The sequence below is a fragment of the Phascolarctos cinereus genome, unplaced genomic scaffold (genome assembly GCF_003287225.1).
Source record: "Phascolarctos cinereus isolate Bilbo 61053 unplaced genomic scaffold, phaCin_HiC Scaffold_5;HRSCAF=322, whole genome shotgun sequence".
NCBI lineage: Eukaryota > Metazoa > Chordata > Mammalia > Diprotodontia > Phascolarctidae > Phascolarctos > Phascolarctos cinereus.
In genome coordinates, this window is record NW_027555958.1 from 340505311 (window position 1) to 340530193 (window position 24883).

General features: G+C 34.6%; 1 protein-coding gene across 1 annotated transcript in view; it reads left to right on the forward strand.

Moving 5' to 3' along the window:
* The window catches only part of RYR2 (ryanodine receptor 2), a 794727-nt gene that overhangs the window by 509262 nt on the left and 260582 nt on the right, over positions 1 to 24883 (forward strand). Inside the window, 4 exon segments of the mRNA XM_078156251.1 lie at positions 2023 to 2296; positions 14665 to 14779; positions 16542 to 16674; positions 18934 to 19037. Coding sequence (XP_078012377.1) covers positions 2023 to 2296; positions 14665 to 14779; positions 16542 to 16674; positions 18934 to 19037 — 626 coding nt within the window.

Below are 24883 nucleotides of genomic sequence, written 5' to 3' on the forward strand. Positions count from 1 at the left end.
CCTAGAGAGAAGAAAGCATAAAGAAGAGGATGATCTAGGGCAGCAGAGGAGTCAAAACAAGTATGAGGGCTGAGAAAAGGCCATTAGATTTTTATACACACACCCAAAATATATACATACATTTGTTCTTATATATTTATATTTTCTCACACACACACACACACACACACACACACACACACACGTATTGTTGTTATTCAGTCCTGTCTGACTCTCCATGACCCCATTTGGCAAAGATATTGGAATGGCTTGCCATTTCCTTCTCCAGCTCATTTAACATATGAGGAAACTGAGGCAAATAGGCTTACGTGCTTTCCCAAGGTCACACAACTAGTCAGTGTCTGAGGCTGGATTTGACCTTGGGTCCTCCTGATTCTAGGCCTCTGCACCACCTAGCTGCTCACACGTACATAAACACACACACACACACATTCCATATATATGTATGTGTATGCATACCTTTCATCTCATTATATGTTATAAACAATTTATTTTATGTGTTCAGTTATACTGTGTTGTTTCCCACATGCCATTTCCCATTATTTTTCATATAATGTTATGCATCTTAAGTATCAATTTAGAAGATCCCAATTGTTCAAAATTTAATGATTCCTGTGAATGAATTAAAAAACACTTATTAAGTGCTTATTGTGTTTACTGTGTGCTAGGCACTTTAAAAAGTGCTGAGCATACAAATATAAAAGTGAACCAGTCTCTGTCCGCAAAGAGTTTGTCTACATTTTAACAAGGGGAGACGACACATAAAGGAATAGTGGTCAGGGAAGGGAGATTTGGTCTCCGGGGAGTCACAGGAAATATAATTCTGACAGCCTATTTATAATATAATATTTACTACATTCCTAAATACCTCTGTTTCTGTGCTTAAGTATTGTTAAGTACCTACAACTCTTCATACCTTAGTAGACAATTTCCTTAGCTGCTTTGATATCACTTGCTTCAAAAACAGTGGTTGCCTATTTGGCTTGCCCTGAGTATTGAGACCCTTAAATTTAGATAGACTAAAACTCAAACAACTGAAATGCAGTCTGTTTCCAGGGCTGTGCTTGAAGATTTTATAGGACCTGCCAGCCTTTATGCTTCACTGGTATAGTCTTTAAGAAGCCAGGGTCATCATGTCAAAATGAGACAATGGAGTAGAACTTAATAATAGGTGTCTATATATAAGTATTAATAAAATTGCTAAATAATAACATTCCCAAAGAAACAAAAAATTTGTGTTCTTTGGTGGTAATTATAAATTTGATATTTTTAATATTCATTACAGAGTTAGTGGGATGAAGATAAGTAGAACAAAGCCAGAAAAAACTTTGAGGCAATATGAAGTCTTCTTCTACAGATAATACATTTATATAATTTTAAATTAAACATAGATGTAAGCACTACAATTTTGAAAGTTTCAAATACTTAAATTATGACTGTGCCTTCTCTAAGATGGACTATGAATTTTCCCCTTGGAATGATCATCACTGTTACTAATAAATGTGTTTTGAATATAGAATATATGTGTAGCGAGTCGACAATATAAGGTTCCACTGTGTACCTGTAATACATGCAGCAAAAGGAGGATAAACTGTATATTAATAATTTTTAAAGATGTCGAAAGTTGTAAGATTATTATGTCAATAGACGTAAATATTTTATTTTGATTAAATTCACATACCACTATTATTAATGTGAATATCTTTTCAAATAATTTCAGAATTTTTTACTGCAGATTATTATTATTATGTGTCTAAATATATATTACTCATAGTTTCTGTTGTATGGAACTAAAAACATTTTATTAATATTTCTATAATAAAGTATTTTGAAGATATATTTAAATTCACCATGTTATCTATCATAAGAGTTCCTCTTATGAATTATTTTCTAGGCATAGTAAGTACTCTTAGTCATTTCATACTAAAATAAAGACCAGACAGTATGTAGGGATATAGGAATGAATTAATCTCTCTCTCTCTCTCTCTCTCTCTCTCTCTCACTCTCTGTTTTATTTTCCAGCCACTCTTCAGCAATTGATCTCTGAGACAATGGTCCGATGGGCTCAGGAGTCTGTCATTGAAGACCCTGAGTTGGTGAGGGCCATGTTTGTATTACTACATCGCCAATATGATGGCATTGGTGGTTTAGTTCGGGCATTACCAAAGACTTATACCATAAATGGAGTCTCAGTGGAAGATACCATCAACTTGCTGGCATCCCTTGGACAAATTCGTTCTCTACTAAGTGTCAGGATGGGCAAAGAAGAAGAGAAGCTTATGATCCGTGGATTAGGGTAAATTAACTGACTTTTGTACAGTGCTTTTTCCCCTATAAATTTCTTCTTTCTTAATGTATTCCAATAGCAAATGGTATCAATTAATTTCAACTTTTCAAAGTGGCCTTTTCAGCATTTGGTTTTTTACTGTTTCTAAAATGTTATGCTTTATTAATTTTTAAATCTTTAAGAAGTCTCGACATGGAAGTTACTTGATGGTGAAGGGCCTTGAATTCATACTATATGTATGAGGACTGATTGGAAGAAACAAGAATGTTTAATTTATAGAAAGAAGGGGTTCATTTAGACTTAGGAGGTTCATAAGAGAAATGCCTTCTAGAATTTGATGAGCTGTAACTTGAAAGAGAGATAAGACTTGTTATAGTTGGCCCCAGAGAGTAAAATTAGGAGCATTGACTACAAAAAAGGCAAATTTAGGTCCAATTAATCAACCAACAAGCATTTATTTAGCACCTCTATATACCAGGCACTTTCCTAGGCTTTGAATTCCTGCCCTCAGAAAACTTAAATTCCACTGGGGATGTACAAAATGATTGCAGTTAAGCCAATATAAGGTATAAACAAAATGAAAACAGTCATTATTTGGCAGGGTGTACTAACAATGGCAAGAGTTGGAAAGGCCTTTTAAAAGAGTTGGGACATGTTGAACTAAATAGATTCTGATATCTCTTCTACCTTTGAAATTCTGTGATTTGGATCACTGAATATTAGCATGATAATACTATTCACAACAGATTTTAGGAACAAAGACTAATTGGGTAATATGAGCATTTGTGGAGTAAGGTGTTAAATATGCAGTTTTATTTAAGACTTAAGCCAAGAATTATGAACTTTGACATTTAATATTATTTGGTATTTGGTTGTACTGTTTTTAACTCTGGGCAACTAGGTGGCAAAGTGGATAGAGCTCCAAGTCTGACTCAGGAAGATTCTTCTTTATGAGTTCAAATCTAGTCTCAGATACTTACTAGCTGTGTCATCCTGGTCCAAGTCCCTTAACCCTGTTTACCTCAGTTTCCTCATGTGTAAAATGATCTGGAGAAGGAAATGGCAAACCATTCCAGTATCTTTGCCAAGAAAATCCCAAATGGGTTTCAAAGAGTCAGACATGACTGAAATGACTGAATAACTCATTAGTGATATTCCAAAAGGGAATTCTCACTGAATGGGAGGTTGGGCTAGATGACCTCTTAAGTAACTTTCAATTCAAGAATTCTATGATTTTGTAATAGTTTTTTTAAAAAAACATTTTGTATCAGTCATCAAGCTTTGAGAATCATACTTCTATGGCACACACGTGTCCATATGTAATATAGACATATATACATGTATAAGCAAATAACTATATTAAGAACCATTAAGCATGATATTAATAATAATTGATGACATTTTATTTTGTTTTTAGTACCAAGGTAGCATACTTATTGCCAATAAGCAGCTCTAGAAGCAATTGTATTTATTTGTAAGTTTCCTTTGAAATAAATTAAAAATATACAACTTAAATATTAAAAGTCAAAGAACAAAAAATTAGAAGAGAACCTTCCCAGTGACTAAGGAATGAGTTCCTAACCAAAGAGGAGATAAATTCAAGCAGAAAAGATAAAATAGAGATTTTGGATTACATGAAAGTAAAAGATTTTTACATGTACAAAACCAAAGCAATTAGAATATGAAAGGAAGCTATTGCCTAAGAAAAAATCCTTATTTGAAATGTCTCTGAAAAGGGTTTGGTTTTTTATATATATGTATGCATATGCATATGTGACATGTGTAAGACATCCAGTTTTAAATTATAGCTATATGCATATATAATGTGAGAAAGCAAATAAAAAAAAATGAACAAGAATCCCTAAAATTATTTTTAAAAACTGAGCACATTAGTTATAGTGGTATGTGAATGCTGTTATGAGTGGGCCCAACTCAATTTCCTACCTTCTTAGTTAAGGTTTAGAATGAAATGAGGCACTCATTCAGCTCTTAATAAAAGGAGATTTACTTAGCCGTATCATAGAAAAAGATATTCAATAAGGATATTCCAACTTAAATCGATATCTTTGTTTCTATATGCATATTCTTTTGGTCAGCATGTCACAGTGCTTTAAACATAGTAGGTACTTAGTAAATGTTTATTGAAAATTGGTGGTTGTGGCTTCACAGTGGTCTTGGGACATCTGCAAAGTCTCAGATTCTTTACTCCATTTAAGTAGGCCCTTTTATGCCCTTAGGTGACCAAGAAGCCACATCAGTAGAATCAGAGGCTGTCAGGAAGCTGCTTAGGTCTCAGCTCTCTGGGCCCATCAAGGCCTTGGGGTAGCTTTGTCACCTTTCAAGGGGGAATAAAAAAACAGCTTTATTTGCATGGGATAAAGGTACCCTTAGGACTTTGCTCATACCATACCATTTCTTGTTACAGAGATTAACAATGAAATAGAGAAGACAACTCAGCAAAACTAAGCAACATATTGACTGCATCTGACAGGGATAGCCAATGTACCATACTCATCTTCTACTACCTTTTCAAGGAAGGGAAGTGGGTTATTTTTTTCTTCAAGATTTTCTTTTCTTTTTTAAAATTTATTTTATTTTTCCCCAGTTACACGTAAAAACATTTTTTACCATCAGGTTTTGAAACTGAGTTCCAAATTCTCTCCTTTCCTCCCTTCCCTCCCCGACATTGAGAAGATAAGCAATTCAATATAGGTTATACTTGTATAGTCATGCGTAACTTATCCATAATAGTCATGTTTTGGAAGAAAACAAAGACCAAAAAAAAATAAAGAAAAATAAAGAAAGTAAAAAAAGTATTCTTCTATCTGTATTCATACACTATTAGTTTTTTCTCTGGGGATAGATAGCATTTTTATCTAAATCCTTCAGAGTTGTCTTGGATCATTGTATTGCTGAGGATAGCTAAGTCATTCACACCTAATCATCTTATAATATGCTGTTACTTTCTACATAGTACATTTCACTTTGTATCAGCCCATGCAAGTCTTTTCTGAGAGCATCCTGCTCATCATTTCTTATAATACAATAGTATTCCATAATAATCACATACCACAACTTGTTCAGCTATTCCCTTATTGATGGGCATCCCCTCAATTTCTGATTCTTTGCCACCAGAAAAGAGCTGCTATAAATGTTTTTATATATAATTATGTATGTTTGTATATATATTAATATATATATTATATATATGTGTGTGTGTGTGTGTGTATGTGTGTATGTGTGTGTGTGTGTATGTGTGTATGTGTGTGTGTGTGTGTGTGTGTGTGTATCCTTTTTTTTTAAATTTCTTTTGGGATACTGACCTAATAGTGGTATTGCTAGGTCAAAGGGTATACATGGTTTTATAGTCCTTTGGATATAGTTCCAAATTGCTCTACAGAATGCTTGAATCAGTTCACAACTCCATCAACAATGCATTAGTGTCTCATTTTTCCCACATCCCCTCCAACATTTGTCATTTACGTTTTCTGTCCTATTAGCCAATCTAATAGGCAAGAGGTATTACCTCAGAATTGTTTTAATTTGCATTTCTCTACTCAATAGAGAGTTAGAGTAGTTTTTCATGTGGCTATAGATAGCTTTGATTACTTCAACTAAAAACTGATCATTTCTTTTGATCATTTATCAGTTGAGGAATGGTTCTTATTTTTATAAATTTGATTCAGTTCTTTATATGTTTGAGAAATGAGGCCTTTATCAGAGAAACTTGCTTCAAAATTTTTTTCGCAGTTACAATTGCTAACTGTATTTCCCTCCATCCTATCTCTCTCCCCCTGTTAATTCTATTCTTTCTCTCCTTTCACCCTGTCTCTCTTCAAAAGTGTTTTGCTTCTGATTACTCCTTCCCCCAATCTGCCTTCTCTTGACTATCATCCTCCCTTCTCTTATCCTCTTCCCCTCTTTCTTTCCTGTAGGGTAAGATAGATTTCTATACTCAATTGAGTGTGTATATTATTCCTTCTTTGAGTCAATTCTGATGAGGGTAAGGTTCCCTCACTCCCCCTCACTTATCCCCTTATTTTCTCCACCATAAAAGCTTTTTCTTGCCTCTTTTATGTAAGATAAGTTACCCCATTCTACCTCTCCCTTTCTCTTTCTCTCGGTACATTACCCTCTCACCCCTTAACTTTATTTTTTAGATATCATCCCTTCATATTCAATTCACACCTGTGCCCTCTGTCTATATAAACTCCTTCTAATTACCCTTATAATGAGAAAGGTCTTATGAGTTACAACTATAATCTTTCCATGTAGGAATGTAAACAGTTTAACTCTATTGAGTTCCTTATGATTTACCTTTTCTGTTTACCTTTTTATACTTTTCTTGAGCCTTGTATTTGAAAGTCAAATTTTCTATTCACCTCTGGTCTTTTCATCAAGAATGTTTGAAAGTCCTCTATTTCATTGAATTTCCATTTTTTGTCCTGAAGGATTATACTCAGTTTTGATAGGTAGGTAATCCTTGGTTGTAATCCTTGCTCCTTTGCCCTCTGGAATGTCATATTTTGAGCCCTTTGATCCTTTAATGTAGAAGCTGCTAAATTTGATGTCATCCTGATTGTGGCTCTACCATACTTTAATTGTTCCTTTCTGTCTGCTTGCAGTATTTTCTCCTTGACCTGAGAACTCTGGAATTTGGCTGTAATATTCCTAGGAATTTTCATTTTGGGATCTCTTTCATGAGGTGATTGGTGTATTCTTTCAATTTCTATTTTACCTCTGGTTCTATAATATTAGGTCAGTTTTCCCTGATAATTTCTTGAAAGATCATATCAAATCTCTTTTTTTTATCATGACTTACAGGAAATCCAATAATTTTTAAATTATCTCTCCTGGATTTATCTATTTTCCAGGTCAGTTTTTTTTTCCCCTCAATGAGATATTTCACATTATTTTCTATTTTTTTCATTCTTTTGGTTTTGTTTAATTGTTTCTTGATTTCTCATAAAATCATTAGCTTCCATTTGCTCCATTCTAGTTTTTAAGGAATTATTTTCTTCAGTGAACTTTTGAACCTCCTTTTCCATTTAACCAGTTCTGCTTTTTAAGGTATTATTCTCCTCATTTGCTTTTTGGACCTCTTTTACTTTTTGGCCTAGTCTGTTTTTTAAGGTGTTATTTTCGTCAGTATTTTTTATATCTCATTTACCAAGCTGTTGTCTCGTTTTTCATGATTTTCTTGCATCACTCTCATTTCTCTTCCATTTTTTCCTCTACCTCTCTTACTTGATTTTCAAAATTCTTTTTGAAGTCTTCCATGGCTTGAGACCAATTCATATTTTTCCTGGAGGCTTTGGATGTAGGAGCTTTGACTTTGTTGTCTTTTTCTGATTGTGTGTTTTGATCTTCCTTGTCACCAAAGTAAGATTCTATAGTCTAATTTTTTTTTCCACTGTTTACTCATTTCCCCAACCTATTGCTTGACTTTTTAACTCTTTGTTAAAGTATGGCTCCTCTTCCACGGAGGAGGAACCACTGTCCCAAGCTTTAGATGCTTTGTGCAGCTGTTTTCAAAGTTCCAAAATGGTATGATCTAAGGAGAAGTGTTTATTACTCTCCTGGCCTGTGCTGTGGTCTGTGAGCAACCACAAGCACTCTTTTCTGCCCTGGAACTGTGAGGAGGGTCCCCCTTCTTCTGTGGCTATAAGTTCTGCAATGCTAGTGTTCATCCTCACCCTGGGACTGCCATCTAGGACTGTGCCGCAGATTTGAGTATGGGCAAAGCAACAGAGTCCTGCCTCAGTGCTAGTAAAAAGCCCTTGTAATCCCCTGACCAGTTGTTCAACCCCTTTACCATTTATCGGCTGAGAGCTCTGGAATCAGCCCTTGCTGTTGCTGATTCAGTGGCTCCTAAGACCATCTCCAGATTTGCTGTGGCCTCTGGACTGTGTTCCTCTCTCACCCTGTTGCAACAGACCTTTCCTGCCAACCTTCCAAGTTATCTTGGGCTGGAAATTTGTTTCACTGAGTTCTGCTGGTCTAGAATTTGTTTAGCATCATTTTTTAAAGGTATTTGAGAGGTTTGGGAGAGACCTCAGACAAGTCCCTGCCTTTATTCTGCCTCCCGGGGAGGAGTATTTTCTCAGTCCTTCTGTATGATTAAACTTGTTCATTATATTTTCATAGTGTTCATTTTCCCTTTTTATTTGTTCTTTCAATTTATGTAGTTATAATCATTCTTTATATTGTTATTCTAGTTCTGCTTATTTTACAGTGCATCAGATCCTATAGATAGTCCTAGGCTGCCCTGAATTCTACTTATTTTTTATTCATTGCCTCATAATAATTTATTTCATTCATATGTGAATTGGACTCCTTACCTGAAGTCTCTCCCCATTCTGCTCTATCCGTCACACAAATGCCAAAGTAATTTTCCAAGGTATGAGTTTGATCATACCTACTCATTAAACTTCCAGTGGCTCCCTATTTCTTCTAGGATCAATAAGTTCTCTGTTAGTTAAAAGTTTTTCATAGTCTAGCTCAGGGGTAGGGAACCTGCAGCCTCAAGGCCATCTAGGTCTTTGGGTGTGGCCTTTTGGCTGAGTCCAAGTTTTATAGAACAAATCCCTGGGGATTTGTTCTGTGAAGTTTGGATTCAGTCAAAGGGCTGCGCCTGAGGACTGAGAGGGCCACATGGGCCTTGAGGCCATAGGTTCTCCACACCTGGCCTAGCTCCTTCACAACTTTCCAGGCATCTTTCATATTACTCATCTTCAGTGCTTAGTACAGTGCTTGGCACAAAGTAGTGCTTAATAAATGTTCATTGACTGTCTGACTAACTGTATACTCTGTGCTTCTTCAGTACTGTATTACTTGCTGTTTCTTATACTCAGTGCTTCATATCTTATCTCTTTGTCTTTCCATTGGCTCTCCCTCATGCCTGGAATGCTCTCCCTTCTAACCTCCAACTTTTACAATGCTTGATTGTCTTTAAAATTCAAGCTCAATTGCCACCTTCTACAGGAAGACTTTCTACTCTCTTGTCAGTACCTTCACATATAGGTCAACCTCCCATCTGTCTTGTATGTCTTCTATGTACCATTTATGCATATGTTGTTTCCCCCACTAGGATATAAGCTTTTTGAGGGCAGGGACTATTTTTGTATTTTTTTTGTATCCTAGCACTTATCACAGTGATTATTACAAAGTAAGTGTTTAATCATGCATTTGTTGGTGAGACTAACCTATGATTTTTTGGTATAATGAACTCCTAGTGAATAAATGTCCTCTACCAATGTAAATTAGCATCTTCTGTGCAACTTATAGTCTGAGATAATTGACTGGGACAAAGAGATTAAGTGACTTGGCTTGGGTCACAGAAGCAGCATGTGTCAGAGGTAGAATTTGAATCCAAATCTGCCTAGCTTAAAATGCAACTTTCTATTTACTACTCCATGTGGCACCTCATTGGTTCTACCTTTTTGCTGAAAATACCTTCATTAGCAATATTCAAGATAAAAAAAAATTATAATTTTTAAATATTTTATTGATCCTTTTTTTTTTTACATTATTCTCAGTTCCCAATATTTTCTACCCCCATTACCATCCTCACCTCTCCAGCAGAATACTCTCTTGGGAAAAAATTTTAGCTAAGTAAAACAAATCAGCACATTGGTGATCATTTATGACAGTATATTCCTTTAACTTGCAACTGTAATCTACTACTTCTTTGCCAAGAGGACAGAGGTGTTCTTCTGTATTAGACTGTTAAATTTCTAAATACAAAAACTGGTCACTACATTTTTCAGGGCTCTAATATAGTTTTTTTTAAGTGAACCTTATATATTACATCAAAAAAAGTAAACCTTATAGTGTGCAGTAAAGATGGAAGAGTAGGAGGGAACTGTATAACCCAGCTATCCCTCCAACAAATATATTGAAAGAATACCAGACCAAGTGGTCATCAGGAAATCCAAGGTAAAATGATAGAGTCATTTTTATAACCTAGGTCAGCATAGGAAGATGGACAGAGAGGTCTGTGGGCATTGGGGAGGTTATCTAGCCAGGAAAGCCTTGCACAGTGGTTTCTAGTATTGGAGCAAAGAGCCTTTCAGTTAAGTGATAAAGGGTGGGGTAGCATCAGTATGCTGGAGCTCTAACCTGGGGTAAGTTTACACTTTTATTGACTAATTCCAAACTGTGGTCAGGGGCTTGCAAAACTCAAACAAGGAGGGCAGCGATCAGGTTTTACCCTAGATTGCATGGATTTGGGTACACTAAAAGTTTGCAGACCCTGAGCCATCTCTGAGATTTTGAATGCAAACAACATTCTATACCCAAAGAAATTAGAAGCATGACCCCAGTGAATATAGATCTGAGCCAAAGAAGGCCCAGCCATTCCCTTCAGAAGGACACAGATTCTTGTCCTAATTTCTGTTGTTCGGTTGTGTCTGATTCTTTATGACCCCATTTGGGGTTTTCTTGTTAAAAATACTGGAGTGATTTGCCATTTCCTTTTCTAGCTCATTTTACAGACGAGGAAACTGTGGCAAACAGGGTTAAGTGACTTGCAGAGAGTGACACAGCTAGTAAGTGTCTGAGGCTGGATTTGAACTCAGAAAGTTGAATCTTCCTGACTCCAGGCCCAGCACTTTATCCATTGTGCCACCTAGCTGCCCCTAATATAAAGTCCCAATTTTGGAAGTAAGTCTGGAAGAGTTAATAACCAAAAAAAAATTCCTAAGATAAAGGGCTATTATGGAGTCTAGGACGCTCAAGACATGAACTCAAAAGAGGGGAATAACTAGAAAGCTACAAACTGAAATGAGCACACTTGGGAAAATCATTTGAAAAGGAGTGAAGTATCTTTTCTTCTTTGGAGAAAAGACTTGCAAGGATAATTAACAATTCGGTACAAGATGTACAAAATGTTACCCAAGTAACAGACTCCTTGAGAATTACAATAGACCAAACAAAAGTTCACAATGCCACAAGAAAAAAGAACTATTAAAACAAAATCAAAAGTTTTTTTTAAGAACAGAAGCAATTGTAAGATAATTCATATTAAAAATAATCTGGAAAACAGATCAAGGGAAATAATTTAAAAGTCATCATATTATCTGAAAACTATTATCAAACAGAAAGACCCTGGATGTCATATTTCAAGAAATTATGAAAGAAAACTGTCTACATCTCCTAAACAAGGGGACAAAATGAAAATAGAAAGGTTTTAACTATCAGTCCTTGAAAGAAACTCCCAAATAAATATATTCACAGGAATAATCATGACTATTATAGTAACTACAAAAGAATATTGATATTTAAAAATTAGAGTTTTGTTTCAGAGAGAAGTTTTGGGTCTTTGAGAGTATTGTATGGTTTTCTAAGTATGATCTAACCTGTTCTAACCTTCCTCCTACTTAATTCTGGGCTTAGTCTAACTATTGTGAAAAATAAAATTGGTGTCTAAATGTTCCATAGCAGTCACCTCACATCTGTGTTCCCTGGAACAGACTGCCACCTTTTATTTTTAAGTTTCTTAAATTTCCCTTTATTTTTTTATATTAATACACATTTATGGAATAAAACAAGCATTTCCATAACATAGTACAATATAAAAGATGATTGTACGTGAAACTGCATATCTACTAAGTACAACTTGCTATTCATTTCAAATATACAACAGAATTATCATGTAAATTTCTTTTCTTTTTTTTCTATCCTTTCCCAACCTCACCCTAGAGATGACTACTATTAGACACAAATAGAAAAATGTATAAAATGATTCTATACATACTTCTATTTTTCAGTTCTTTCTGTGGGTGCAGATAGCTTCTTTCTTCATATATCTTTTGTAGTTAATTTGGGTATTTATAATAGTCAAAATAACTTATTCACTCAAAATTGTACTTCAAACAATATTGCTATTACTTTTTATAATGTTCTCTGTCCTATTCTGTACTACCATCCTCCAGACCACCTAGCCTTACAACCTAGACATCATCCATAACTGTTCACTCTCTCTCACCCTCCATATCTGATATGTCACTAAGGTCAATCAATTTTGTCTTGGTAACATCTTTCCCATATGACCCTTCTGTCTTCTGACACTGCCCATCCTGGTGCAGGCCCTCATTACCTCACACTGGGATAATTGCTATAGTCTGTTTGTTGGTGTGTCTGCCTCAAGTCTCTTCGCCCTTCAACCCACCTTCCGCTCAGTTTTCTGTTATTTTTTTTTAAAGCCCAGGGGCAACCTATCACCTGCAGGATCAAATACAAAATCCTTTGTTGGCATTCAAAGCTGTACATAACCTACCTTCCTCCCACCCCCAACACATTTCTAGTCTTCTTATACCTTACACCTGCCTTCCCTCCTGTACCCCATGTACTCTGCAATCCAGTGGCGCTAGCTTCTTTGTTGTTGTCCAAACAGAACATTCTGTTTCTCAGATCTGGACATCTTCACTGTCTGTACCCGATGCCTGGAATGCTCTCTTACCTTGTCCCTACCTCCTTGCTTCTCTGGCTGCTTTCAAATCCCATCTAAAATCCAACCCTCTATATGATGCCTTTTTCCAGTCCACCATACTTCTAATGCCTTCCCTCTGTTCATTATTTCCAGTGTATTTTATACATAGATTGATTGTACATAATTGTTTACATGCTCTGTCCCCCATTGGAGGAAGCTTCTTGAGAGCAGACACTGCCTTTTAATTTTCTTTGTATCCCTAGTACTTAGCACATATAGTGGGAGCTTTAATAAGTGTTTATTGACTGACTGATACATCAAACACCACATACCAGAAATGGAATATGAACTCTGGTCTTCCTTTCTCTGAGGCCATTATTATCTCTATCCCCTATCCCACACTGCCTCTTCTGTATTTGAAAATGTATAAATCATTAACACATTTGAGAATCACACATATATTGTCTCTATTCCCAGAAAAATTTATGGTAAAATATCACATGTTAAAATAATACTTTCAGTCTACTTGTTAACTTCTTACTATAGACCTCACCACTTGGAAATTTTTTAATCTATTTAATAGAAATGACTTATCAAGGATTTGAATTATGTTGGTATTGCAAACAAAAAAGGACTTTTAAATAAACTTTAGCTTACAAGGCAATACCTAGACCATCAAGAAAAATTTTAAGCCCCCTTGGTTTCTTTAGATTTTATTTTAATGTACACAAAATCCCTGATTTCCTTAAAAATTCGGCTTAAATGTCACCTTCTATATGAAGATTTTCTTGATTCCCTCAGCTATTAGTGTCCTCCCTACTAATACAGTCCTGTGTTCATTTTATATATTTTTGTGTGCATTCATATTATATATCTACCTATGTCTGTATCCATCTATACACACAGACACACAGACGTACACACATACTATATAATTATATATGTACATGTTTTCTCCTCCTTTAGAATGTAAACTACTTGAGGGCAGGAACTTTTTCCTTTTTTGTATCTCTGACACTTAACACAATGCCTGGCCAGTTAGGAGCCCTTAATAAATGTTTGTTGATTATTGGTAAAGTGTGTATCAGATTTTCTTCTGAAAAAAGTTTTCCTTTGCAGGTATTTTTTAGAAGAATTAAATACAAATATAATATTTGTGATATGCAACTGTTGAATATATATTTAGAAACAATATTATTGTGTGGTATATTTAGAAAGAGTACTGGATTTGGAGTCTGATGTTGACTGTGATAGTTCCTAGCAATGTAATTCTCAGTAAGCCATTTTACCTCCCTCAATCTTAGTTTCTTCATCATTTAATAATGATATTTATATTACCTTACTTATTGTGTTTCAGTAAGGAAAGTGGGTTTTTTTTAAACATTAAAGTGCTATTGACATATGAATTACTATTTAGTCTCAGGATGACAGCAGCTTAAGGGAATGGACCTATCCTTTTCTAAATGTTTAGTCTCCTTGACTCATTTTCAAATTTACACACTGAATAAACATTGAAGTGGAGGGAATTGATTCTGTTATTCAAGACTTTTAGGATTGTATTTTTAAACAGTTTGGGAATTATCATATAAACATGTTAATTAAGTGAGATTTTATCAAATACTTCTAAATTTAAAGAATCAAAGGTAAGTGGAAATAAAATTTTCATAAATTACATTGTAAATAATCTATTATATACTTGCCAGATGAATAAAAGTTTGGTGTTATTTCTATGAAGTCATTAACATTTTAACATTTGTCAAGGAAAGATCAATATATAGAACTAAAATACTAAGACTTAATTATTGTATATTTTTATCTGAGTAGAAATTTTCTTTCAGCTCTCAAGCTGTTTATAACTCATAAAATAGAATAGCAGGTATCTTTTTTCCTGAAAATTTAATTGTCTTTCATTTCTGTTTCCTACCTCTTCCCCTAATTCCTCTAGAGATATCATGAACAACAAAGTATTTTACCAACATCCCAATCTGATGCGGGCACTGGGAATGCATGAAACTGTAATGGAAGTGATGGTCAATGTCCTTGGAGGTGGCGAGTCCAAGGTAAAGAGATGATCTGGGTATGCCACCACTTTTCACTCTGAAATCCTTATTGGATCCCTGCTGACTACTGAGTAAATTTCTATCTTCATTATCTGCCTTTCTAAGCATCCTACAATTTGATGCTACTGTACTTTGTCAATCTTATCTCATGATAAACATTTTCATTCACTTTATTTTCCAACCAAACTGGATTCCTCTCTGTCCCTAGAGCACATATTGCACTATTCCCATCATTGTGCCTTTCCTTATATGCCTAGAATATTTTCCCTATCCTTCTTAGTCTACCCATCCTTTACAACCCAATTCAAATGCCACCTCCACCATGAAGCCTCTCCTAATCCCTTCTTCCCTCTAGAAGACAGACAGACAGACACACACACACACACACACACACACACACACACACACACACCCCTCACAGAAAGGCCTCAGCTGTAGAGCTTCATATAGCATTTGGTTTGTACCTGTCTAATTAAAATATCATTTATTAACATGTATTATAGTTATCTTTGTCTTATTCCCCTAATAGACTGCAACTTCCCTGAGCAGAAGGACTATGTCTTATTTTAAATTTGAATAAAAGTTCTGCTCTGCACAGAGTAGATGCTTAATAAATGTTTGTCAAATTTATTGAATTGGTGAAAAAATAGATTTTGGATGACATTTGGAATGTCAATTTGGTAAACAGTTTCTTAATTGTAATTTTACTACTTGGAAAGTAATTTTAAGTAGGTTTTTCCAAGTTAATTTCAGGAAGGTTAAGACTCAGTTTGTGAGCTCAAAATTTAATTTTCATATTCAATACTGGAACTGCAATACTATTTTCACTCTGAATTATCAGATGACTATATCTTATAGTATAAACATTTCCTTCTCTTACAATTACAATAATTTTACTTTTCTAGTGTCTGTCTTATGAAGAGGTATTTAAAATATTGATAAATTAATACTATATCTTAACTGTTTTAAATTGCTTTTTTTACAAGACAAACACCATTCAATTCATTTTATTTGAACAAATGTGTTAAGTCCCTAGTAGGTATACTGCATTATGCTAGAAGCTTAGATTATATTTAAAAAATTACCCTGCCCTTAGGGAATTTTTATCATCTGATTGGGAATTTATAGATGTACACAGGTAATTGGAGTACATATTATCAAGTGATTATTACAAAAATCCAATAATATTAAGTTTCCCAAGTCCAGGTGATAGTCTTGTTGATTCAAGTAATACCATAACATAAAAGTCTAGTGGATCTAAAGATTTTGGGTAATCTTTTAGAATTTTTTGTGATGACTTTTCATTTGAACTTATATCAGGACTCCACAATGCTGAATAAACTGTAGATCAATATTCCATTTCACTCATTTACTGAGAATATGGAACAGTCAGAATAATAGTTAAAAAATTAAAAGATATATTAATTTTGTCATATAAAGTTTTAATCACAGTTTTGTTAGCATGAACTTGTATTTTCTCTCATAAAGTATTTTTCTCTATTTAAAAATATGTTTGAAACATATAAATTCATCTGTTTCTTACATGTCTGGGCCACAAGATGAGAAGTTTGTATTTTAAAAATTTACAAATGTAAATGTGTATTTTTCTGTAACCTCAAAAATCACATAATATATTTGTATCATGAGATGACAGTTATTCTTAAGTAGTTTGAATGAAACTGTAATATTCACTGTCTTTAGGTTTGCAAAAACAACAATAATTTTTCTTTTTGTCACAACTAAATCAGTGCTTTTTATGTAGGAAATCACCTTTCCTAAGATGGTGGCCAACTGTTGTCGTTTTCTATGTTATTTCTGTCGTATAAGTCGGCAGAATCAGAAAGCAATGTTTGATCATCTTAGTTATTTACTGGAGAACAGCAGTGTTGGTCTTGGTAAGTAAAAACATATTTTTAAAAATTAGAATCCTATAATGCTGAAGAAGAATAAGGAAAAAATGGTATCCATATTGTAATCAAAATTTATCTTAAGCAGTTTATGATTTATTGTTGTAAAAACATATAATACATTTAACCTTTTCCTTACCTACTTAAAATATTAAATATATTTTAAAACAATAATGGTCACAGTTATCCTATGACATTAAAATTACATGTAACTACATTAGTTAACTATCATATATGCACTCATCATACGTGCATCACATGTGTATGCATAACTATTGTATGTGTGTCGTGTGTGTCATGTGTATGCATATAATTATCACATATGTACATGTTACAGATGTGTATGGAAACTGTAATGTCTATTTAGTTACTGGAATGGTTATGTGATCTCATAGATTCAAAAATTCCCTTTAGTGTTCTGTGCTTGGACTGTAACTTGGTTGTTACTTTCTCTCATTTGCTATTTTTTCAGAGTTATTGGTAAAGCTCACAGAATTGTTTCATTTTCAGCACGCATCTCTCCTATGTATATTTGATCTAATCTGGCTGCTTTTCATGTCTTTGTGTTAGTGCTGTTTTTAACTCCTCTATAAACACATCTGAAACTATGGTGTTAGGGTCCAAATGGAGTGGTTCCATGGAGAAATAGTTTGTAATAATGAATTTTGCAGATCTTTTCTATTTTTCTCCTTTTTATGATTCTCTTTCCATTTTCAATCTTGTAAAACCTTGAGTTGGTTTAGTTAGATTGGATATCTTGTTGGACTTTCTTTAGACTTGTTTTTATCCTAAACTGTTTGTCTCTGTATTGTGAGACGCTATTGCTCATAATCACTAATCATCCATCTTAGTAAGATTTTACTGACTAGTTTATATTTTTGCCTGATATTCCTTTTGGAAACTATTTCCATTCCTCTATGGATGTTTGCTGAGGAAGACACCTTCTGGGCTTTTTTGGTCTTCTTGCTGTGGCCCTATTTTATCCTCAGGAACTGGTGTTGGTACATAAACAGCAATTATTTTTTATAGTGGTCTTTTTGCATGTAGGTATTATCATTAGAACTACATTATGTGATGACCAACTAGCCTATGAAAAATGTTTTTTTGTATCCTGTGGGCACAGAGTAAAACCCACCCTGCCAAGTCTTTTGTTTGCCTTTCCAAGGATTGCCTGTGAGCCATCCTTCCTTTTTTAACTTCAATTTTCTTCTTTCTCTTGTTTTTGTAAATAGCAAAAATGTCAAGATTGATGTTATTCACCTCCTCTAGCAATATGTTCACTATTGGTCATTGGGCAAGGAACTCGCATTTAAAGTACCAAAGGTCAAATTAAAATTTATTGATGATTTTAAAACTGTGTGATTCTTAGTACTCTCAGCCCCCTTTCTTGCCACTCTTCCACTGTCACTACAAACACATAAGGGACATAATTGGACCATTTGGACACAGAAATGAAGATCATTTCATATTTTTCTTTGCTTCATGGGTTGTTCTTTATTAATCACTACCAGTTGACCCACCTATTGGTGATATACCTCTTCATAGTTAGCTAGGTTGGTTCTGAGAATTCAGAGCAGGCCTATTGCCAGGGCCACACTTGAAGGCTTCCAATGTGGTAGAACCTTCCAGAGCTTAAGCTGCACTAGTATAAGTTTTGAGAACCCAGGGCCACTTCAAGGAATATATACAAACACAAAATCCTACTCAATGAATGCTTTCTCTCTCTCTCTCTGTCTTTCTCTCTCACTCTCTCTCTCTCTCATTCATTCTCTTTGTTCTTCCATCCCTCTTCCTCCTCTCCTTCTCATCAGAATGCTGGGCTTAGAGTCAGAAGAGCTAAGTTCAAATTTATGCTCTGCCCTATACTAGCTTTATGACCCCGGGAAAGTCACATGACTTATATTTGACTCAGACAGCTCCCTATAAATTAACTAAATCACAGACATTTGTAATGTGAATTATTTATTATTATTATTAATTATTATTAATTTATTAATTATTATTAATTAATTAACCATTAGTGTGTATTTTCCCACAGGAAAAACTGCAGCTTATGAGTCAATTCTCAAGTATATTTTAGCAACATTCAAAGCATTTTACCTATGTGTTTAAATAATGCAGCATCAGATAATATGATTTTAAAAACTATTTTAAGGAAAAAATGTCAAAATTTAATTTAGGATCAAATTATTTGATTTTAAACAGCAATCAGAATCTCATTATTTCACAACTTATACATGTTTTCAGCCTCCCCAGCAATGAGGGGCTCAACACCACTTGATGTGGCAGCAGCATCAGTAATGGATAATAATGAATTGGCTTTAGCTTTACGTGAGCCTGACCTGGAAAAGGTAAGTAATAATCCTGTCTTTTGCGTTTACATAACTTCTGTCTTTTCAAATTTTCCCTCCAGGTAGTTAAAATTTTTTACTAACATGTCCAACAAATGTATATGTCAGAAAGGCACTTTATGCTTTGTTTAATTATGCTTATCTCATTAGAAGCAATATGGTATAGTGGCTAAAGAGCCATCCTTAAATTTAGGACTTGGGTTTAAATTCTGCTACTGACAAATAATGGCTACATGAGCTTGGCTAAGTCACCTAATAAACCTCAGTGTGCCTCCAGGCAACTCTATAAAAATATAAATGGTCTCATACTTTGAGTTCCCTTTACCTATGAAGTTACAGGTCTAGACCAGGAAGGACCTTTCTCATTTTAAATCTAAGAACCTATGATTCTTTCTGCCTTTCCAATAGAGTGTAAGCTCTGTGAGCACAAGAATTGTGGTATTTGTGTTTGTATCTTCAGCACCTAGCACAATGCCTGTCACATAGTAGACATAATGAATGTTTATTATATGGACTGGAATTGAATATTAATCCCTTTGAAATTTGTTCTCTCAAAATCGAAGATGCATGCCAGACCATATTTGTCTTTGTTGTTGTCTTTATCTTATAGTCTGAGGTTCAGTGGCATCTTTGTTCAATCTTCTAATTGTAATTGGGAGTTTACCAACTCCTCTCTTTTCCACTTAAAGTGGTCTTTATTAGTTTGGCAAGACTATAAGCATATTTACATATATATATATATACGTATATATATGTATATATGTACACACACAAACACAAACACACACATATATATGTATATACACACACACATATATACATGTATATACATACACTCATATATATATTTTTAAATCATATCTTCATAGTTATGCTCTGTTACTGTTCAAGAGTCCCTCATTAATAGATATGAAACCAAGGTGGAAAATTGAAAACATTCTTTTGAGATACCATTTCCTTAATCATCTCTTCATTTTCCAGATCTTCCTTTTTTTTCTGATTCCGTTGTCTTCTGTGGGCCAGCAGTAATGAAACACATTGTGTGCCCCATAGGCCTTCAGTTTCTTGCCCAGGATTTCATAATCTCTTTTAACTTCTAGGTTGTTTCTTGCAATGTCATTTGTCCTGATGGACATTAACCAGAAATGTGTAGTGAATGTCAGGCTTGACGAATCTTGGGATTTTCCCTAACCCTTGTTCTGATAAGATAAAGACTGTTCTGCTGGTAATATTGGTTCAGTAAAGAGCTCCTTCAGTATTTCACAGACAGAATCACCAGCTATCACTTTTAGTGAGTGAACCCTACCATGATGGCACTTATGTATTCTTGTCATCATTCCTCAGTACAAAAGCTACTCTTTCTCTTTAGAATATGTATTTGGATTTATTTGAGGAAAGAGATAAGAACTCAGTCCACCTTAAAAAAAAAGTAACTTAAAAAACAGAAACCCAGAATTATTGAATTTTAAAATTGGAAGGAATGTCAGCATCCATATAGTCCAGCCAGTACCCCCACTGTAAGGTATCCTTCAAGTAGTCGTCCACTCTCTTTTTGAAGACCTCCAATGAAAAAAGCCCCTGACCTTTTGAGACAGCCCATCCCACCTTGGGAGAACTGTAATTGCTTTTTTTTTCTTCTGTAATCAAACTAAAATTTATCTCTTTATGACTTCTGTGTCTTGGGATTCTGCCTTCCAGGAACAAATGAAGCAAGACTAATTCCTTTCCAATATGATGGCCTTTCATATCCTCAAAGTCTGCTACCATTTTCCCCCTGAGTCTTCTCTTATTAAAATTAAACATGCCCAATTCCTTCAATCTATTTTCATATGACATAAATTCAACGCCCTTCACCATACTAGTTTCCCCTTGCTGGACATTCTCCATCTTATCAGTATTTTTCTTAAAACATGGCACCCAGAACTGAACAGAGTGCTCCAGATATGGCTAGACTGGAGCAGAATACGAAAAGACTGTCACCTCCAAACTATGCTTCTCTTAAGGAAGCCTCAGATACTATTACTTCTTTTTGGATGTCACATCATACCACCTTAGTTGTATTGAATTTACAGGTAACTAAAACCCTTAAGTCATGTATCAAAAGGCTAATTCATAGCTCTTGGTTGTTGGAAGTCTTTTTCTCCCCTTTGTGGGCTCCTCAAGAAGTTCTTCTTGGGTGTGCTGTAGTTTTTTTGCTTAGGACTCTTTGTGGATATGTGAATCTGTGTCCTTTGCTCCCAATGCAAACACTGCCATCACCTGACCCAAGAATGCTTATGGTTCACTGATAGGAATATGGAAAATCCAACATCCTCTAGCCCTTTCAAAGCTCTCAAGGTTTTCCACTAGCCAAAGGGGGAGAGTAAGAGGGAAAGGAAGGATGATAGGTGAAGAAGACATAAGCCCAAACTGAAATCAGTAGGGTGACCTCATTAAGAAAATCATTCAGCACCCCCTTTTAAATATGTATATGTATCCTTTGATTGCATTTTGCTAAATTTTTAGCTCAAAACATTTATAAAAAATGCATTTGACTTTCTTTCTTAGCTCTCTCTCCACGCAGGAGCTCTTGCCTCAATAGCCAAATGCTGTCTAGACCAAGAAACACATTTTTTCCCCTTGAGACCTATCTGCCATGCCCACTAACATATTGAACCATAACTATGCTCCCTTATTTCTCTTGCTTTCATAGTTTATAGAATTTTTCTGTTTTTGAAAGGAAATTCTTCCCTTTATATCTCTACTTTAAGCTTTTTACCTAAGTCTAGGTGTTTATTTTACGTGTTATTTATAATATCTAATTACTGTGACCCATGGCTTAAGATAGTGGCTTCATTTAAGGAAATAATAGCTAACAATTTTCTTAAACACTATGAAAAAATTTAATGCAGTTGTTAATCCATTCTGCTATCTGCTTCCGTGGTATGGGAAAGTTCATCCCATTCACATTCACAGTTATGATTACTATATGTCTTTCTCTCCATCCTTCCCCCCCCCCAGTTTATGCTTTTCTTTCTCCTTTCTCTTTTTCCCTCCTCACTAGTGTTTTTCTTTTGACCAACGCCTCTCTCAGTACAGCCTCCCTTCTATTAGCCCCCTCCCTTTTCTTCCCCTTTACCTTTACTACTTCTTCCCTCCCTTCTATCCCCACTCCCTTTTCTTTTCCTTTTCCCTCCTACTGCCTTTAGGGCAAGTTATATTGCTATATCTAACAGATTATGTTATTCCCTTCTTGAGCCAAATCTGATGAGAGTAAGGTTGAAACAATGCTGATCTCCCTCCCTTCTTTCCCTCTGCAGTAATAGGTTTTTGTGCCTTTTCCTGTAATGTAATTTACCCTTGTCTATCTCCTCCTTTCCTTTTCTCTCAGTACATTTTCTTAGTTAGATCAGAATAATTCACTTATTGGATCCATTTAACCCACTTGATTAGATTTTTTTTATCATTACATCAAAGTTAACTTGTGCCCATCCCCTTTATATATACCACTTTAACATGGTGTAATAACAATATAGTTCACAAGAGTTACAAGTGTCATCTTCCCTTGTAAGGATGTAAACAGTTTGCCCTTATTAATAACATGTTGTTTCTTTCTATCCCGTTTACCTTTTTATGTCTCTTTTTAGTCTTGTATTTGAAGATCAAATTTTCTGTTGAGCTCTGGTCTTTTTATCAGAAAGGTTGGAAGTCCCCTATTTCGTTGAATGTCCATCTCTTCCCCTGAAAGATCATGCTCATTTTCACTGGGTAGTTGATCCTGGATTGTAATCCAAACTCCTTTGCCTTATGGAGTATCATATTCCTATGGTCTTTTAATGTAGAAGCTGCAGTGTCCTGTTTAATCCTGACTGTGGTTCCATGTTATTTGAATTGTTCCTTTCTGGCTGCTTGCAGTATTTTCTCTTTGACCTGGTAATATTGGAATTTGACTACTATATTCGCTGGCATTTTCAATTTGGGGTCTCTTACAAGAGGTGATCAGTGGATTCTTTCTATGACTATTTTACCCTCTCGTTCTAGGACCTCTAGGGCAGTTTTCCTTTATGATTTCCTGAAAGATACTGTCCAGGCTCTTTTTATTATTGTGATTTTCAGGTAGACCAATAATTTTTAAATTGTCTCTCCTGGATCAATTTTCTAGGTTAGTTGTTTTACCAATGAGATATTTTACATTTTCATCCATTTTTTCATTCTTTTGTTTCTGTTTGACTAATTCTTGTTCTCTCATAGTCATTAGCTTCCATTTGCTCAATTCTAATTTTTAACAAATTGTTTTCTTCTGTTAGATTTTGTACCTCCTTCCCCATTTGGCCAATTTTATTTTTTTAGAGACTTGTTTTCTTCAGTGTACTTTTTTTCCAGTTGGCCAATTGTATTTTTTAAGGACTTGTTTTCTGTAGTTAATTTTTGTCCTTCCTTTTCCAAGCTATTGATTCTCTCATGCATACCTCTCATTTATTTTCCCATTTTTTCTTCTGCCTCTCTCATTTGACTTTTAAAAACCTTCTTGAGCTCTTCTAAGAAGGCTTTTTGGGGTTCAGACCAGGTTTGTTGACAATGTTGTCCTTTTCAGAATTTCTGCCTTGATCTTCACTGTTCCCATAATATGAATCTATTGTACCTTTCTTTTTGCTCATGGTGTTGGCATATTTCCTGGCTTTTAAAGAGATTAAAGAGATTAAAAACCATAATCCTACACAGTATATTGTTTACAGGAAATACAGTTGAAACAGAGGGACACACACAGGGTAAAAGGTAAAAGGCTAGAACAGAACATATTATGCTTCAGCTGAAGTTAAAAAAAGCAGGGGTAGCAATCTTGATCTCAGACAAAGCAAAAGCAAAAATAGATCTTATCAAAAGAGATAAAGAAGTAAACTACATCCTACTAAAAGGCATCCTTGACAATGAAGTGATATCATTACTAAACATATATGTACCAAATGATATGACATCCAAATTCTTAGAGGAGAAGTTCAGGGAGTTATAGGAAGAAATAGACAGCAAAACTATACTAGTGGGGACCTCAACCTCTCCCTCTCTGTGCTAGATAAATCTAACCACAAAATAAACAAGAAAGAAGTTAGGGAGGTGAGTAGAATATTAGAAAAGTTAGGTATGATAGACCTCTGAAGAAAATTGAATGGAGATAGAAAGGAATATACTTTTTTTCTTGGTGATACATGGTACATACACAAAAATTGACCATGTACTAGAGCATAAAAACCTCACAATCCAGTGCAGAAAGGCAGAAATATTAAATGCATCCTTTTCAGATCATGATGCAATAAAAATTATATGTAATAAAGGGCCATGGAAAGATGGACTAAAAAATAATTGGATACTAAATAATCTAATCCTAAAAAATGATTTGGTCAAACAGCAAATCATTGAAATAATCAATAACTTCATTCAAGAGAATGACAATAAAGAGACAACATACCAAAATGTATGGGATGCAGCGAAAGCAGTTCTTAGGGGAAGTTTTATATCTCTAAATGCTTACATGAATAAAATAGAAAAAGAGGAGATTAGTGAATTGGGCATACAACTAAAAAAACTAGAAAAAGAAAAATTAAAAATTCTCAATTAAACACCAAACTAGAAATATTGAAAACCAAAGGAGAAATTATAATAAAATTGAAATTAAGAAAGCTATTGAACTAATAAATAAAACTAAGAGCTGGTTTTATAAAAAACTAATAAAATAGATAAACCTTTGGTTAATTTAATAAATAAAAAAAAAGAAAGAAAGAAAACCAAATTACCAGTGTCAAGAATGAAAAGGGTAAATCCAGCACCAAGGAAGAGGAAATTAAAACAATAATTAGAAGCTGTATGCCAGT